This window comes from Solanum stenotomum, unplaced genomic scaffold (genome assembly GCF_019186545.1).
Source record: "Solanum stenotomum isolate F172 unplaced genomic scaffold, ASM1918654v1 scaffold18627, whole genome shotgun sequence".
Taxonomy (NCBI): domain Eukaryota; kingdom Viridiplantae; phylum Streptophyta; class Magnoliopsida; order Solanales; family Solanaceae; genus Solanum; species Solanum stenotomum.
In genome coordinates this window covers 779-18,957 of record NW_026025132.1, presented here as the reverse complement: position 1 = coordinate 18,957, position 18,179 = coordinate 779, and the positions used below count along the sequence as shown (strand labels likewise).

The 18,179-nt window shown below is 34.8% G+C and overlaps 1 protein-coding gene across 1 annotated transcript; it reads left to right on the top strand.

Annotated features, from left to right (window-relative positions):
• Window positions 1-8,491: 8,491 nt before the first annotated feature.
• LOC125850692 (WRKY transcription factor 22-like) lies at window positions 8,492-10,096 on the top strand. Its single transcript, XM_049530546.1, has 3 exons — window positions 8,492-8,748; window positions 9,381-9,494; window positions 9,919-10,096. Exons 1-3 carry the CDS (start codon window positions 8,492-8,494, stop codon window positions 10,094-10,096), a joined length of 549 nt encoding a protein of 182 aa, XP_049386503.1.
• Window positions 10,097-18,179: the final 8,083 nt, after the last annotated feature.

Sequence of the window (18,179 nt, the reverse complement as noted above, 5' to 3'; positions counted from 1 at the left end):
TCTTGATTGTACCCTTGAACTACCAACCTGGCTTTGTTTCTGGTTATTGTACCATGTTCATCTAACTTGTTCCTGAACACCCACTTTGTACCAATTATAGTTCTGTTTGATGGTTTAGGTACAAGGTTCCAAACTTTACTTCTTTCGAATTGGTTCAATTCCTCTTCCATAGCTATTATCCAGTCTGCATCTTGAAGGGATTCACTGATCTTCTTTGGTTTTATCATAGACAAGAAAGCATTGAAGGCACAAAGATTTTTCATCCCTGATCTGGTGGTTATTCTAGAGGTGAGATCAATGAGTATGTTGTCCAAGGGCTGTGACTCTTGATATTTGTAATCTTTTAGGACCAAATTTGGTGTCTTTGTATCTTAACCATTATTCAGCTCTGTTTGTTCTTCTTCAGGCGCCCTTTCTAAGTTCCATTCTTGGTCGTTATGAGTATGTATGCTGATTTCATCATTTTCATGGGGAATACCTGGTCCTTTTTCCTGTTTCTTTGTATTTCATCATCTTCCTATAGGTTTAGGTTAGACATAGTATTGTACTCATCAAATACAACATGGATAATATCTTCTACACACATGGTTCGTTTGTTTAGTACCCTATATGTTTTGCTATATGTGGAGTACCTTAGAAAAATTTCCTCATCGCTTCTTGCATCAAATTTTCCTAACAGGTTTTTTCCATTATTATGAACGAAACATTTACATCTGAATATTCTTAGATGTGAGATGTTAGGTTTTCTGCCTTTTAATAGTTCATACGGGGTTTTATCTAGCAAGGGTCGCGACATACATATATTTATAGTGTAGCATGCAACATTGATGGCTACAACCCATAATTGGTTGGTGATTTTGCTAGCAATCATCATTGTTCTAGCCATTTCTTGAAGGGTTCTATTTTTTCTTTCAACTACACCATTCTGTTGTGGGGTTCTAGGAGCAGAGAAATTATGATCAACACCATAAACATCACAGTAGTGAGCAAATTTTGAGTTTTCAAATTCAGTACCATGATCAGACCTAATTGAGAGCAGTTGTTTTTCAAACTTATTTTGAAGCTTTCTTATAAAAGAGCAAAAAGCTCCAAATGCGTCATCTTTAGAGGCTAAAAAGAGAGTCCAAGTATACCTAGAGTAGTCATCAACCAGAACAAATACATATCTTTCCCCCCTCCCCCCTGCTTTTGTTTCTCATAGGACCACATAAATCCATGTGTATCAGTTCAAGGGCCCTGGTTGAACTTATGGCCTGTATGATTTTAAAGGATGATTTTACTTGCTTTCCTAAAGTACATGCTTCACAAACTCTTGCCTCTTTGAATCTTGTTTTAGGCAATCCTATAACTAGTTCATTTGAGATGAGTTTATTTAGTTGTACATGGAAGACAAAGATGGAGGATGTCATCCAAACTGAAGACTATGAACTATGGGTTAGAAATACTGATGGGCCGTTAATCCCTATTGTTAAGGATAGTGAAGGAAAAAATGTTCCAAAACCTAAAGAAAATTACGAAGAAGTTGACTACAAGATGCTGGGAAAAAATGCAAAAGCTAAATGCATTCTTGTATGTGGACTAGAACCTGATGAGTTTAATCGCATCTCAAGTTGCACCTCCGCCAAATAAATATGGGATACTTTACAGAATGCTCATAAAGGTACAACTCAAGTTTGAAAATTCAGAATTGCTAGGCTATGCTCTGATACCACTTGTTGGAATTCTTACCTCATTTATTCTATAAAGGAACACGTAATTACTACTTATATGGGCCCTTTGTTTCGATTCCTTATTTCCCTTCCAGCTTCATTGATATTTAATCGCAAATATATTATAATCAAAATGTATTTACCATACACATGGGGAAGTCGATGGTTGATTCATGAGGCGAAATCCAACACAGAGCATGTAGGATGCGACTACCTACTCCAATTCGTGCCATGAAAGAAATATAAGAGCAAAATATACTTCTTTAATAATTTTGCAACTTTTGGGCCAATCTCATGTTACTCAAACGTATTTGGCCTCAAAATCTCACTTATTATATGTATCAAAATATGTAGGACTTCTCAAATTCATACACTGCAAAATCGTAGATTACCTCTTTCAATCAAAAGTACTTAGAGATTCTTAATTCAGCCATTCTGTGTCTTAAGATTCCGTGATAGTACTTTCACACATCGGGCCTAGGACGCATCGATAGTGCAAATTATAGTGGTACAATCACAACTTCTTGGGTGCATCTGGGAACTTCCACAAGAGCACTGCTAGCAATATTTACTCCATTCTTCTTACTATTCACAAACACTAAATAGTTCGAGAAATCAAGTAATTTCATGATCCCTTTGCTCTTTGATTCAATCTTATCAGGTAATTTTGTCCATCTAAACTTAGACAGATGGGAAAAAATCACTTAATATTTTTGTCTACTAAAATTTAAACATGGGACTAGATGATTCCTATGTATTAAATCACTAGGCCACATGCCCACAACCCAGTCCTCTAACTATTTTTAATGGTATATATTAATAATAAAACAAAATATAACTCAGACATTACTTTTGTTTTACAAGCATGGAAGTATAATTATAATTTCGCACTTGACTATGAAATATTATAGAACATATAGTCTTATTTACATTCTTTAAAATATCTATTTGCTAACAAATTATATGTATAGTTAAGACAATACAATTAGTGTTGAACGGATAGACATTTCAAAAATAATTATTGTCGTAAATATAAAAAAATATTTGTTCAAATAAAATAGACTTGAACTTTTAACGATATTGTAACGACCCTAACCGTCGTTATTTAGGAAAAGCAACATTTTGGGAAATTACTAGGCCACTGTCCCACCAAGGCGGGCCAGATGCCGCTAGGGCGGTGGCACCACAGCAGGGTAAGCTGGTGCCAGAGCGGGATAGGCGAGACGGAATGTAAATAATGCGAAATCTTATTTTCTCCTTCTTCCTAAAATACCTAATTTAGATATAAACCACCCTAGAAACCCCCAAAAAGCTGCTCTAAGCTTAGGAAGGAAGGAGAAGGAGATTTCTAGCATAAAAAGATCGATGGATTGTGGATTTCTGATCAAGATCACTGTCACGAAGCCCGAAAACAACAACGAAGCCAAAACCCCGTGCAGCTGCTTGGCTCCCAGGTAGGCTATGTTTTATTAATTTAGTAGTTATAATTAGTGCGTAATATAATGTAAATCAATGGTAAGATTTATGTGTAGGCCTTCGTGCACCGAATAAGAGATAATTAAATCCTAGGAAGAATCCTTAGACGATGAACTAGGGCTAGGTGATGGTTGTGATTTCATGATTGTGTGATATATGTTTGTTCTTGCTTTATTGTAATACGTGTATATATGTAAATGTTGCATTATTGATCACACTAGTTGTAAAGGAGATAGATGAATGATGAATGTCATGAATCATGATTTGATTGTATAATTTGAGAATATACTTGTGAATGTGATTTTGGCTTGTTGAATGGATCGGGTGTCGCATTCTGACACACTAACTTGGATCGATTGCCATGTTCCGGCATAAATATGGGATCGGTTGCCACGTTTCGACATAAACATTGGATCGGGTACCACGTTCTGGTATGCTAACAGTTTTGGTTTGGGTTCCATGAGAGGACCAATGACTTGTTATAATTGTATACTTGAGATTGTGAAGTTGTACGTTGTTCGTAAGTGATATTTGATATTGTTTTCCCCAAAATTATTAAATGATTATGATGACCTATATCGGATTGTTCTACTATGTTGGGTAAACCAATTAAGTAACAATAAGCCCAATCGGAATGCGATGCAGTATGTAGAAAGGGTTCAAGGGTCGTAATATTTTAGAGAAAGGGTTGTCCATGTGTTGTGAGGGTGAGAAGTGGGGGTATTGTACGAGATGGAAATACTTAGGTAGATCTCACCGTAGGGGAAAGGGATTAGTGGTTAGTAGCGGGAAGCCTTGATTTGATGTGTCATGTGGCAAGGACTGGGTAAGATCGATGAGGAGAAAGTTAGAGCATGTCGTGTTATTAGTCGAAATGCTTGTAGTTGTATTTGTGGACTCTTCTAAGCGATAGAATGGTTAGGCTATGATCAAGAAACTAGTAAGTAGGTTGACTGAGAAAATGGTTAGTAGTAAGGGTACTCGTAAAATTCTGAGGTATTCGAGAGAGCCAAATATGGAGAAGCGAGTAGTTATTTGTAGGTTCTTGCTAGTTGATTTCTTATGTTATGCGGTGGGCGTCAAGTTGACCGTTGATGCCTATCAATACGTGTGGTTTTGTACTGATACTACTTTTTATATGCCTTTTTGGCATAGTCTGGATGCAGATTGGTGATGTTTCATTAGATGAAGATGAAGAAATTCTTCAGCAGCTTCTATTTTTCCTTCTGCATGGTGGGAGCTGTGTCTTTTATTTATTATGTCTTGTTTGTACTCTTAGTAACTCTTGTACCTGTTTAGACTAGATCCTTGGGAATGTTAATTACTTTATAAGTCTTAACTCTGAGTCATTTTTTAGAGCTCTTGTTTATAAAAATAGTACATGAAATTTCTTTATTCTTCCATTTCCTTAATTTTTTTTGCATGATTTTAATTGTTGGGATATGAGGGTTCTACTACTTGGGTGTCAGTATGTAGGTGCCCACACGGCCCGGTGGGTTGGGTCATGGGAGATATTTGAACTTTAGATTTCTTAAATGTAAAGTGAAATCGTAATCATCCTCTAACAAAATTAATCATTAGGACATACCGATTCTTCAAAGTGATCAGGTTGTAGACATTGAAATTTTGTAGGACTCTACAAGATGTGTTCAATTTGAGTTGGAACTCTACAAGGTATGTTCAATTCTGATTAGAATTCTTCGAGGCTATTCAACCCTAAACTCTAGTTCATTCTTATATAAAGGGTATTATATTCCCTTGAAAAGGCATCTCGAATATCTCAAATATTCCACAAACTAATGGAATATTTATAAATAGATCAAATCTAATTCATCTTATTTCGAGAAATACACCACTAACGGACCTCGAATTATATAGATCAAGTTCAAATCATTCTAGTTTGAGAAATACGTCACTAATGGCCCTCAAATTATGTAGATCATGTCCAAATCATCCTAAGTCGAGAAATACGCCACAAGCGACCCTCAAAATATGGATAAATATCTTATGAGAGAATAATCAAGGGAGGAACAAAATTGTACCCGCATTGATTTACATATTTCTTCAAATTTTATTTGTGTGGTTTATTTATTATCCATATGTTTAAAATTTGTTGCAAATAAATTCTGGCACGTCCAGTGGGACCAAATTTGTCCTTCATCTCTTCTCTCTTTAATCAAATCTAAAAAACTAAATTTGTAAAGGTGGAAGAATGAGTACTTCAAGCCTGTCTTTGAGTTTCATCAAGTGTACACTCCGACAAGCCTTGGAGCAGGGGGTATTTGTAGACATTGAAATTTTCTAGGACTCGACTAGAGGTGTTCAATTTGAGTTGGGACTCTACAAGGTGTGTTCAATTCAAATTAGGATTCTTGGAGGCTACTCAACCCTAAACTCTAATCCACACTTATATAAAGGATACAAAATTCCATTAAAAGGCATCTCAAATATCCATAAACTCTTGGATATTTTTAAAGATCTCGAAATCTCAAATATTCCACAAACTCATGGAATATTCATAAAGAGATCAAATCCAAATCATCTTAATTCGATAAATACGTCATTAATGGCCCTCGAATTATGAATATCAAGTTCAAATCATCCTAGTTTGACAAATACTCCACTAACAACCCTCATATTATGTAGATCAAGTTCAAATCATCCTAGTTTGAGAAATATGCACTAACGGCCCTTAAATTATATAGATCAAGTCCAAATCATCCTAAGTTGAGAAATACGCCACAAACGGCCCTAGAATTATGGATAAATATCTTATGAGAGAAGAATCAAGCGATCAACAGAAATTGTACCCGCAATCTTGATGAATAAATTTATGTTTCTTCATATTTTTTTGTGATTGTAATTTATTTTGTCACTTTAAAATTTGTCGCAAATAAATTGGCACGCCCAGTTGGACCAAATTTGTCCTTCATCTCTTCTCTCTTAAGTTAAATCTAAAAATCTGAAGCTGCAAAGGTGGAAGAATGAGTACTTCAAGCCTCGTCTTTGAGTTTTATCAGGTCTACACTCTGACAAGCCTTGAAGTATGAGGGATTTGTAGACATTGAAATTTTGTAGGACTCTACAAGACGTGCTCAATTTGAGTTGGAAGTCTACAAGGTATGTTCGATTCCAATTAGAATTTTTGGAGGCTACTCAACCCTAAACCCTAGTTCATGTCTATATAAAGGGTACTATATTTCCTTGAAAAAGGCATCTTGAATTTCTCAAATATTCCACAAACTCATTGAATATTCATAAAGAGATCAAATCTAAATCATCTTAATTTAAGAAATACACCACTAACAGCCCTCAGATTATGAATATCAAGTCCAACTCATCCTAGTTTGAGAAATACGCCACTAATGGCCCTCAAATTATATAGATCAAGTTCAAATCATCTTAGTTTAAGGAATACTTTATTAGCGGCCTTCAAATTATGTAGATCAAGTCCAAATCATCCTAGTTTGAGAAATACGACACTAACGACCCTCAAATTATGTAGATCAAGTTCAAATCATCCCAAGTCGAGAAATATGCCACAAACGACCCTCGAATTGTGGATAAATATCTTATGAGAGAAGAATCAATGGATCAACTGAATTGTACCTACAATCTTGATGAATAAAATTATGTTTCTTCATATTTTTTTGTGATTGTAATTTATTTTCTGACACTTGCAAATTTGTTACAAACAATGGTTTATTTACTAAAAAAAGTTGTTACTATGCATTTAAAAGTTGAATTTGTAAAAACAAGGATAAAGACAAATATACTATGATCGATCAAACTCCTTTTCTTCATGGATAAATTGGTGTAGTAAAAATAAATTAGAGAGTATGAATTATACTAAGAATAAGGATAATAATAAGAATAACTACCCTAATTTTACAAGGTATGAGTAAAACTGAATACACATTATTCTTTTTANACAAAATAAATTGATTTTTTCAACAATTTTTTTTTAATTGGAAGTTGGAAGAGAGTTTTGGAAAATGTTTTCCTTAAGTTTTGAAGGGAAGTCATTTTCCTTAAATTTGAGGAAAATGAGTTGATTTGGAAAACATTTTCCAAAACATTTAACCCAACCAAACATGAGAAAATTGGAAAATCATACCAAACACACCCATAATTACAAGTAAAAATAAGACCAAGAAATAATCAAAAGATCGTGAATCTTTTGTATTATTAGAGCTTTTCAATGATATTTTTCTTACAAGTAGATGAGATCATATTTCTCTCTTGCAAGGGTTTACATTAAGAAGATAATAATGTATCAAATTTCAACCAGTCCTCGTGCCAAATTCGAATTTCACCTTATACAATGTCAGTAATTTTATTTTATTTTAATTATGAGAATCTTGTCTATCTAAGATGCAAGCAATCATTAATGCTTGTATTAGAATAGACTTTCTACATCACACCTCTTAGGCAATAACATTTTTTCTAATTATGTGTGAACACAACGTTTAATGCATTGAGTTGTCTTTAGATCTAGTCTATAGATACTTTTGTACACACAAAATATTTTATGTACTGGACTATTTTTTAATTTAATCTATGTAGACTTTTGTATTTAACAATATTTCGAGAGTTGCATCAAAGTTATAAAGTGCATGCGTGTAGTTTCCCTTTTCAATACATTACAACATCTAAAAATCGGAAGCATCTATAACATATATTGTCGCTTTATCAAAGTTATTAGAATTTTCTTATGTGATGTGGTCATGTTGCACTAAATATATTTCTTAGAGAAAATATTGACTATAATCATTGGGCCCACTTTGAGATTATTGTAAAGTCAAGGGGAATAAAATTATTGAAATTGCAATTTTTCTTTTCTTAGGGGATTTCCGTTTCACTATTTAAGATTTTTTTTAATTTAAAAAATCAAACTTTTCGACTCTTGAACAAATGGGTACAAGAGATTATTTTTTATCTTCTCTTTTATTATATTCTAATTATCCTCACAATGAAATGGAAAAGAACATTAAATGTTCATTAAATGTTAATTGAATATGGATGAGCACAGAGCGGGTAGGTACCTTTCTGAGTTCTCTATATAATAAGCCAATTTGGTTCACCTTTCTTCATCTTAGTCTTTGATTTTTAACTTTCTACCCACTAAAAAAATTCAGTTATTTCCTTCATAAATCAGCCCCCCTTTTTATCTTTTTCCTCACTCCTCTCTTACAGAAAATATCCTTAGTTTTTTAATAAATACATTTTTAAATTCTTAAGGATTATCTTGCCCCTATCCCATTTTTCTGCAGTTAACTAGATATAATTATATGTATAGATTTAAAATGGAGGATAATGATTGGGATTTAAGCGTTGTAGTAAGAAGTTGTAATATTAATAAGCCTAACGATGTTACAGTTCCTAACTCAGGGTTGGTGGCTTCTGAAAATGATGATTGGAATGCTTTTGACAAAAAAATTGTTGTTGACATGCCTAATTTTAATGACTTATCTGAGATTTTCTCTATAGATTTTTCAGTTGCTCACCAGAAAAAATCAAATGACCAGGTCATAATCACAGACCAAAATTCTAACCAAGAGATGTACTTACATCCCATTCAATCAAATCAATTTAGTCAACAAATCATTCTTCCTCCATTACCAACAATGATAATGTGTGTGTCAACAACGACTACAACACCACATGAGTCGATTTATCTACAACAACTTGAAAAATCAGATGACCAGGTTATAATTATGAATCAAAATGATAATTTGTACTTAGATCCCATTTAACCAACACAATTTAGTCAACAAATCTTTCTTCCTGCGTTACCAACAACAATAACGTGTACGCCAACAAAAACTACAACATCACAAGAATTGATTGATCCACAACAACAATTTGAAAAATTAGATGATCAGGTCATAATCATGGACCAAAACAAAAATCAAGAAATGTACTTACATCCCATTCAACCAACTCAATTTAGGCAACAATTTTTTCTTCTTCCATTGCCAACAATGATAATGTGTGTGCCAACAACTACTACAACACCACAAGAATCGATAGATCTACAACAATATCTTGTGATACAGGATCAAGTTATCCTAATTTTACTATGCCCATGCAGACTCCTCTGATCAAAACTTTTAAAAGGTAACTATTCTCTCTGTTAAATTTTAAGTGTGCGGGTTTAGAGTTTTAATTTTAATACTTTTGATTTGAAATCAGAAAAAATCAGTCAACAAAAGTTTTCTATGAAGTGTTGCAAGAGGAACTCACAGATGATAAATGGGCATGGCGTAAGTATGGTCAGAAGTCAATCAAAGGTTCTCCATTCCCGAGGTTTGCTCTCTTTATCATTTTTTCATATCGTAGAAAATGTTGTTCAGTTCTCAATTTTCGGGATAAAAAATAGTAAAAACTATTAATGGTAAATGTAGACAAATGTAATATTTGGCCAATACTACATATATTTTATGTATATGATATATCATGAACTACTTTAAATGTAGTACATTAGGATCATGCAAAGCTACAAAAATAATTGAGAAAGCCCAAAGAATGAGAACTATTTTTTGGTGTCCTATTCTGATGAACACAACCACGATCCTCCTATAAATCATAGATCTCTTGCTTTATACAACAATAGTTCCAAACGCAAACTTCCAAAAAGTATAAATATTGTGCCAAAAGCGTTAAACTTGAATGCATCATCATCCTCGTCCAAGTGTGCTTAGCGTTTCAAAGTTGACGCATCTTCAATTAGTCCATTTGCACCTACACTTGAAATTGAGAGAAATAATGAAATGGTTGATGTTTTCGTGGAGAACAAAGACGATATTGAAGAGGAGGAGAACATGTATGACAATATTTTCATGGATTTTGAAGAACTCCATGAATTACTACTTCCATCTAATGGGAATGAAATAGACAAGAGGAATTGATCTTTTTTCTCCCTCTCCACCAACTCTACTATGAGCACCTTTTGTCTTCTAGTCATGTTTCTTTTTTAGTTACAAGTGGGGTCAAAGGAAAATTTGAGATTTATAGTTTGTTATGGTTAACAATGTCATAGAATATGATGCTTCTCTAGATAGCTAGATATGAATTATTTTCAGTTTCGTTCTTTTGTTGTTTTTTAATATGAAAAATTAGCCCCTCTTGTAAGTTGTTCTTGTATTTTCTCAAATAGTTCTTTCTTTTAAGAAAAGTCACCAGTCTCAAACTCTCAATTTATACATTAAATTGTACAGAGTATTAGAATATCACAATTCAATTTTAGAAGCTATATATATATTCTATATATAATAAGCCACAATGCAACTATCATTGTAACTATCTTGTTAGCTTTCAACCAAAAGCTAACAAGATTTTTAGTTACATATTTATTTTATGTCCTATTACCCCACAAAACATTCAAAATCACAATAAATACACATTTTTTACACAATATTTTCACTTTGGACAAAAATATCCTTCGAATGTGCAATTTCTTAAAAACAAAAAGTCGGACCCATTATTGATGTATTGAAGGATGCTTTGGTAATTTCCTATGATGAATTCGTTTTGTTTGTTTCTTTTAAATTTATTATACTATACTAAATAATTCTATAAAATATTATGAATCACGATAATTAATTACTTAAATATTTAAAAGATATAAAAATATATAAAAGATTTGATTGACTCTTCAAATTTTACTGGTGACACATAAATTGGGACAAATGAAATAATATTATATTATTTGAAAATTTCATAGAAAGTACTATAAATTACAGTAATTAACAACTAGAAATATTTCAAAGACAAAAACAATTGATTGAATCTCAAAAAAATTTTAGTACTACATAAATTGAGAAAGAAGAAATGACCTCTATTATTTGAAATATGACGTAAAAATATTACAAATCATACAATAAGAATTAACAATTTAAAATTTTAAAAGACTTTAATGCTTTATGCTTATTCTATTTCCACTTTGGACAAAAATATCCTCCCAATATGCATATTTTTTTAAACAAAAAGTGGAACCCATTATTGATGTATTCAAGGATGCTTTGGTAATTTTCCTATGGTGAATTCGTTTTGTTTGTTGTTTAATTTTTTTTAAATAATTGTATAAAATATTATAAATCACAATAATTATTTACTTAAACATTCAAAAGATATAAAATATGTAAAAGATTTGATTAGTTCTTCAAATTTTATCGGTGACACATAAATTGGACAAATGAAATAATATATATTATTTGAAAATTACTTAGAAAGTACAATAATTTACAGTAATTAACAATAGAATATTTTAAAGACAAAAAAAATTGATTGAATCTCCAAATTTTATTAGTACCACATAAATTGAGAAAGAAGAAATAACCTTTATTATTTCAAAATTGCGTAAAAGATATTACAAATCATACAACAATAATTACCAATTTAGAATGTTAAAAGAAATAAAATTGTTTTTACCATAGTTAACAATAATTAAAAATTTAAACTATTTTAAATTAATATTAAGATTTGATTGACTCTTTAATTTTGTCTTCGTCACATAAATTGAAACAAAAAATGATACATATTGGGCCGTGCTAGTACGGGCTCCGATATATATATATATTGTGTAGATGAGATCAAGAGTGATCTTGACATCACACAACATATCAAAGACGTTATAATTTTAAAAAAAAAATAATAATAAGAGGAGAAAAAGAAGAATCCGGAACTAAATCACATCGGAATAAGTAATTTATTCTACACTGTTAAATTATTTTTTGATGGTATAAATTATTTCTCTATATCATCAATGGTTTATAAATATCTCAACAAATCATTTTGATTTTCTTATTCCTGACTTTTTTTTATTTTGCTAAAGGATACTTTTATAGTCATATTTATCTTTGAGCAAGAAACAAGTGTCAAATATGTAATTATAATAAGTATAGGGATTTACGAAATCCTTGTGATCTTTAATGTTGCTAGAAGTAGCATTAAATGCAATCTCTACATATAAACTGTTACAAATATTAATTATTAATCTAAAAGTTTTGCATAATTAATGAAGTAATACATTATTTCAATATTGAACATTGTACTATTCTAGTTCATTTTACTTGTCATATTTATCCTTTACCAATTGAAAAAAGGTTACTTAACTAAATTATTATTATATAATCTTGATGTATTTATTTCTCTATTAATTATTCAAAATATCAAAAAAAAATTGCAGTCGAGAGATTTCCTAATGAGGAGGACTTGCGTCCTATCATGGTAGTTGAGAGGTTTCAGTGCTTAGCTTTGCACTGCAACAAGTTAGGGTTCAACTAATTAATTCTTCTATATTTCTCTCACTAAATTGTACGTATGTAAGAAAGGAGAATCCCAAATTGTTATTCTGATTTCGCAACTTCAACATGTTGCAAATTGTTATTCTGATTTTGCAACCTCAACATGTTGAAAGTACTAAATTAATGGTTGTATTTTCTTGAAACAAACAACAAAAAGATGACCATGGAAACTTACCTGAAATATCAACTTTAATGTCATTGCGAATTTCATGGCAACATCAAACAATTCACAGCTTCCACCAATTCTTCCTCAATAAATCACATGGAAGTTGAAAAAAAGATAGCACATATTAAACTTTTGCTCTTTCTTTCTATAGTTGATCACAAAGGAGTTTCATTAATTTAAATGCTCGAACAATCTGTTGTTGGTCATAATATCTTATGTGAATCTTTAGAATATGATAGATAATAATAACCTCTAATTTATATACATAAAGGACTCGAAAAATATATACATAGATACATCTTAGCATCAAGTAGCACTATATAGTTCTCTCCCCAGATTTATTCTTCAGTAACGTAACATCAATTGATTATCAACTACGATGCAACTTTCCTAAAAAAAAAAAAAAAAGATGGCAACATCTTTGTACATACAGGGAATATGATCTGATCAAATTTGGAAAGAGTATCAAAAATTGAAAGGAGATATAGTTATATTCTTCATTATCTGCAGTAGTAACCCACAAAATGATTTCTCATGAGAAAAAAGAGAACATGAAGTTTGATTTAGTTTTCTTACAACTCAGCATAGTCTTGTACGATACATGTTCTTTCCCTACAAATTGAACTTACAATGGTCATGTCAATTATGTGGCCATTATATTGGGTATATGTTCGTAATTCTAAACAAAATATTTTCTTAGGACTAAATTGATATATAAAAAATTAAATGACGTATCCGTAAGTTCGAATTGACAAAAATACACTGAGAAGGACCTTTTTTTGTCTTACCGTTTCATATGCTCCTTTATGTCGATTCCCCTTTCGTTTTAATTGTACCTCCGATCCCACTTTTCGTTTTGTTGTCCCTCACTTTACAATAGCAATTTTATCCACGCAAAATCTGGAGAGTAGTTAACTGATCACATATTACTTAATTTTGAAATAAAAGAACTCAGAGAACAGTGAAGTGTGTAATAAACATGAACTTCACTTGGAACTTGAAATCTACAGCAATAGATTAGTAGAAAGAGGAAGAGACTATGCTTATTCAGTAGAGGTCAAATGTAGAGCACACTTTGTAAGGCTTTTATAACATTTTAATGTAAATGTTCTTCCTCAAACATGTTTTGTACTTATATATGAAACCTTACAAGTGTTTGATAAAGTAAACGAAATGGTAAAAAAAAATTATTCTCTTATCTAGTTTCCTCACAAAGATACTCACAATTCAACCTTCTGAGTATCAATTAAACTATAAGGAGGCTTATGTAAAGTTCATTTAACGAATCTACGTATTCTTAAGGCTTTTTGTTTAGCCAGACCAATAATGGTGATCTCTCTTAATGAGTACAAGTCCCAAAAGTGGACAACAGAGACTGGACTGTCTCGAAAGGTAAAAGACAAGTCTATATATACAGATGGAGACTGAAATAGTACAAAACATCGTGTGCTCACTCCCGTCTCCGGATCAGTCTACTCCAAGCTCGATCAACGCTGGCTACTAGTGCCCGGACCTGCATCACGAAATAGATGCAGAGCGTAGCATGAGTACCAAAACAACCGGTACCCAGTAGGCATCATAGGCCGACTGAACTTGAAAAGTAAAGGCAATATGAAAAGAAGAAATAACACAAACCGAAGTCAAGAACTAAAATCTAACTAACAAGGGAATGCACACGAGTGTACAAAGAACTAACTGAAGTAATCTATAAGCTAACTACACCTAACTGGGCCCCCATAAGCCCAGAAGGTACACTCGTGCGCAAGTTAAATAAAAACTCGAACGGACCCCCATAAGCCCGACGAGTACACAGAATAACTATAACTAAAGAGAATTGCATATGAGAACCCAAGAACGAAGAACACGAATCAGAACCTCAACCCTAAATAGTAGAATCTGACAGTACGGAGGCCGGACCTCGAACCGGATGCTCAGCAGAAGTACCCAAGTAACCAATCACAAGTATCGAATATCTGAGGCCGGAACTCTAACCGGATGCTCTATAAAAGTATCTGGGCAATAGAGGCCGGAACTCTAACCGGATGCTCTATATAAGTATCTGAGCAATAGAGGCTGGAACTCTAACCGGATGCTCTATATAAATATCTGGGCAATAGAGGCTGGAACTCTAACTAGATGCTCTATAATAGTGCCAATGAAGCTGCTGAAAGAGTCCTAATCAATCCACACTCATAAATATCCGTGGAACACCGTCCATACTTAGCCAATCAATGTAAGTCCTTGGAACCAAATCGAAAATCAAATTCAAATCGCGAAGTAGAATTAGTGTCGCCGACGTAACTCGTGAAGCCGTAACATCTGGGAAAATAAGGATAACTATAGTCGGAGAAAGAGTATCGCCTAACTAAGGCCCAAACTATCAGACTAAAGTCTGCTACACCAATCTACAGGGATCTAAGCCGGTCGAGCAACGTCAGGGCAAAACTAAGGCCTATTGGATCCGAATAATATATTTTTAAGGCAAGCCCTAGTCAAACCTAAACTAAGGCCCAACATTCTTCAAATAAATAATAATTAAGCATGCAAGCACTCCACATAGCGAGGAGGGTCCGTTAATAACACAAAACATGCTCACAGTTACCCGATAATTTTCGAAATAGGCCGAAAACATGATTTCTTAACACCTATGCAGGATTCAATAACTACCCAACCCAAATCCCAACTAATCAACATGCATTCACATTCTCGAGCTCAATCTAAGAGAGGGAAAACGGTAGTCTACCTATAAACCAATCACACTCGCTCCAAAATCACTTCTTCGGAGCTTTCCCTTTCTGAACGTCCTCGAAACGCTGCCCCACTATCAAAAATAGTATCACAATGTTATTACAGTCGTTTAGACACCAAAATCACAACAAACGGAGACGGGTCAATTTTGGAGTCAAAACGAGAATTGTGGGACCCGCACCGAATTGTCCAAATTTGACTCCGTCAAGACACCCTAAACATCACCCCAAACTTGTGTTCCAAAATGAAACACAATTCGGGGCTCAAAACGCAGCAAAACCAATAAGCAAGAAAATCTCATTTATCAACTAAAAAAAAGAAAACAGCAGCAACCTAAACTCGAGATCTACAAGAATCTAATGGTGTCCAACACTCTTTGAACACTCTACGATGAAGCCACGACAATTCTCAACACGTGAGACTTCGAATCACCCAAAACCGAGGTAAAATGAGTGAGATATGACCAAAATAATAATACCAAAAACAAAGGCTCGAAAAAGGTACACGTTGTCCTCGAAAAATCTCACAACTTTGCCTTTTAAATCGCCCAAATCGGTTGAGAGATGAGAGAGTTATGAGGGTTTGAAGTTTTGGAATTTTTGCTGGTTTTTCTGCATTTATTGCAGAAAATCTGCAATTTCCCAAAAACTAAAAACTCCGACGGGGTGCTCCGAACTCGTTCGGAACCCCGTGCACGCAAACGAGATATGCAACCATACCAAATTCAACATTCCAGACTCAACGGCGCAGTCGAAATTTCCATCAGAGGTCATTTCAATAAAAAGTGGGTCCCACTTCCAAAAGCCATTTTAAGTCAAAACCCACAAAAGGGCTCGGAAAGATATCAAAAAACTCCATACACAAAAGAAGGGTCAATCTAGACCAAACTCGACATTCCGGAGCTAACCACGCTGACGGAATTCTCATTCGAGCGCGTTTACTCAGAATGTTGACCAAAGTCAAACTTAGGCTTAAACTTAAAGTTAAAACGCCTAATCACACCGACTCACACTGAAAACCTCGGGAGTCATGACGACCATGCTACTAGCCTAAAATGACCCTTCCGGAGCTGATGGGATCGTCAGAATTGGATTCCGATGTCATCTTCTTGAACTTTTGATCAAAAATGATCATTCAAGGTTCATAAGCTCCAAAACACAAAAACTCGCATCAAGACCAAACGAACGACCAGGTGACCGAACTGTCAGTCCCAGCAAGTCATAAATGACTTGGGGTCACTATAGGAACGCTCTAAATGACACACAGAAGGCAAGACACAAATGACCATGAGGGTCATTACAATATCCACTACTAAAAAGGACTTTCGTCCGCGAAAGAAAAGATCAAGAAGTACCTGAAGGCTCAAACAAGCCGGGAAACTGCTCTCACATCTCCTGCTCGGTCTCCAGACTGGACGATGCCTCCAACGGACCTTAACAACAGGAATGGCTCTCGAGCGCAATCTCCTCACATCTCTGGCTAAAATGGCAACTGGCTCCTCTACAAATGTCAAACGATCATCCAACTCGACAGCATCATACTGGAGCACATGGGACTCATCAGGAACATACGATCGAAACATGAAACACTGGGTGGATGGCTGAAAATGCTGGAGGTAGGGCCAACTCATAAGCAACCTCCCCAACTGTCCGGAGTATCTCAAAAGGCCCAATGTACCTGGGGCTAAGTTTGCCCCGCCTCCCAAACCTCATCACGCCCTTCATGGGCGACACACGGAGGAATACCCGGTCACCAACAGAGAATCTCAAAGGTCTACGCCTCTGATCAGCATAACTCTGGTGCCTACTCTGAGCTGTCATGAGCCTATCCTAATCACCCTCACCTGATCCAGGGCCTCCTGAAGCAAATCTGTATCACGCGGCCTAGGCTCTGTAGACTCAACCCAACCAACTGGAGAGCGACAACGCCTACCATATAAGGCCTCAAACGGGGCTATCTGAATACTAGAGTGGTAGCTGTTGTTGTACGCAAACTCCGCCAAAGGCAAGAACTGGTCCCACTGACCTCCAAAATCCATAACACATGCCCGCAAAATATCCTCAAGGACCTGAATAGTACGCTCTGACTGACTATCCGTCTGTGGGTGAAATGTTGTGCTAAGGTGGACACGGGTTCCCAACTCCTCCTGAAAAGCCTTCCAAAAGCTGGAAGTGAACTGTGAACCCCGATCTGAAATGATAAAAACAGGCACACCATGAAGACGAACTACCTCCCGAATATAGATACGAGCCAACCTCTCAGCACTGAAAGTAGTATGAACAGGAAGGAAGTGTGCTGACTTGGTCAATCGATCCACGATGACCCAAATGCTGTCAACACCTCTAGAAGTCTGAGGCAATCCCACAACGAAGTTCATAGTGATACACTCCCACTTCCACTCCGGAATGGGTAATCTCTGGAACCCGCCACCAAGCCTCAAATGCTCGACCTTTACCTACTGGCAGCACAAGCAACGGGAAACAAAGTCAACAATATCTCTCCTCATGCCACTCCACCAGTAATGCTGCCTCAAATCACGATACATCTTCGTTGTGCCCGAATGGATAGAGTATCTAGACTCATGGGCCTCAGAAAGTATCAACTGTATCAAATCTCCAACTCTCGGAACACAGATGCGGCCGGTAAATTTCAACACTCCATCAGGATCTAAGGTAGCCTGACCACCATCACCCGCTAACACTCGATCTCTAAGGGCCACCAAGGTATCATCCTCAAACTAGCAACCACGGATCCTATCAAGCAAAGAAGACT

What these genes read in the sequence shown, in the direction of transcription:
- LOC125850692 (XM_049530546.1), top strand. Translation starts at nt 8,492, where the DNA reads ATGGAGGATAATGATTGGGATTTAAGCGTTGTAGTAAGAAGTTGTAAT. An exon ending in CAAAATTCTAACCAAGAGAT is followed by an intron (nt 8,749 to 9,380) that starts GTACTTACATCC and finishes ATTTGAAATCAG; the next exon opens with AAAAAATCAGTCAACAAAAG. An exon ending in AAAGGTTCTCCATTCCCGAG is followed by an intron (nt 9,495 to 9,918) that starts GTTTGCTCTCTT and finishes ATCTTCAATTAG; the next exon opens with TCCATTTGCACCTACACTTG.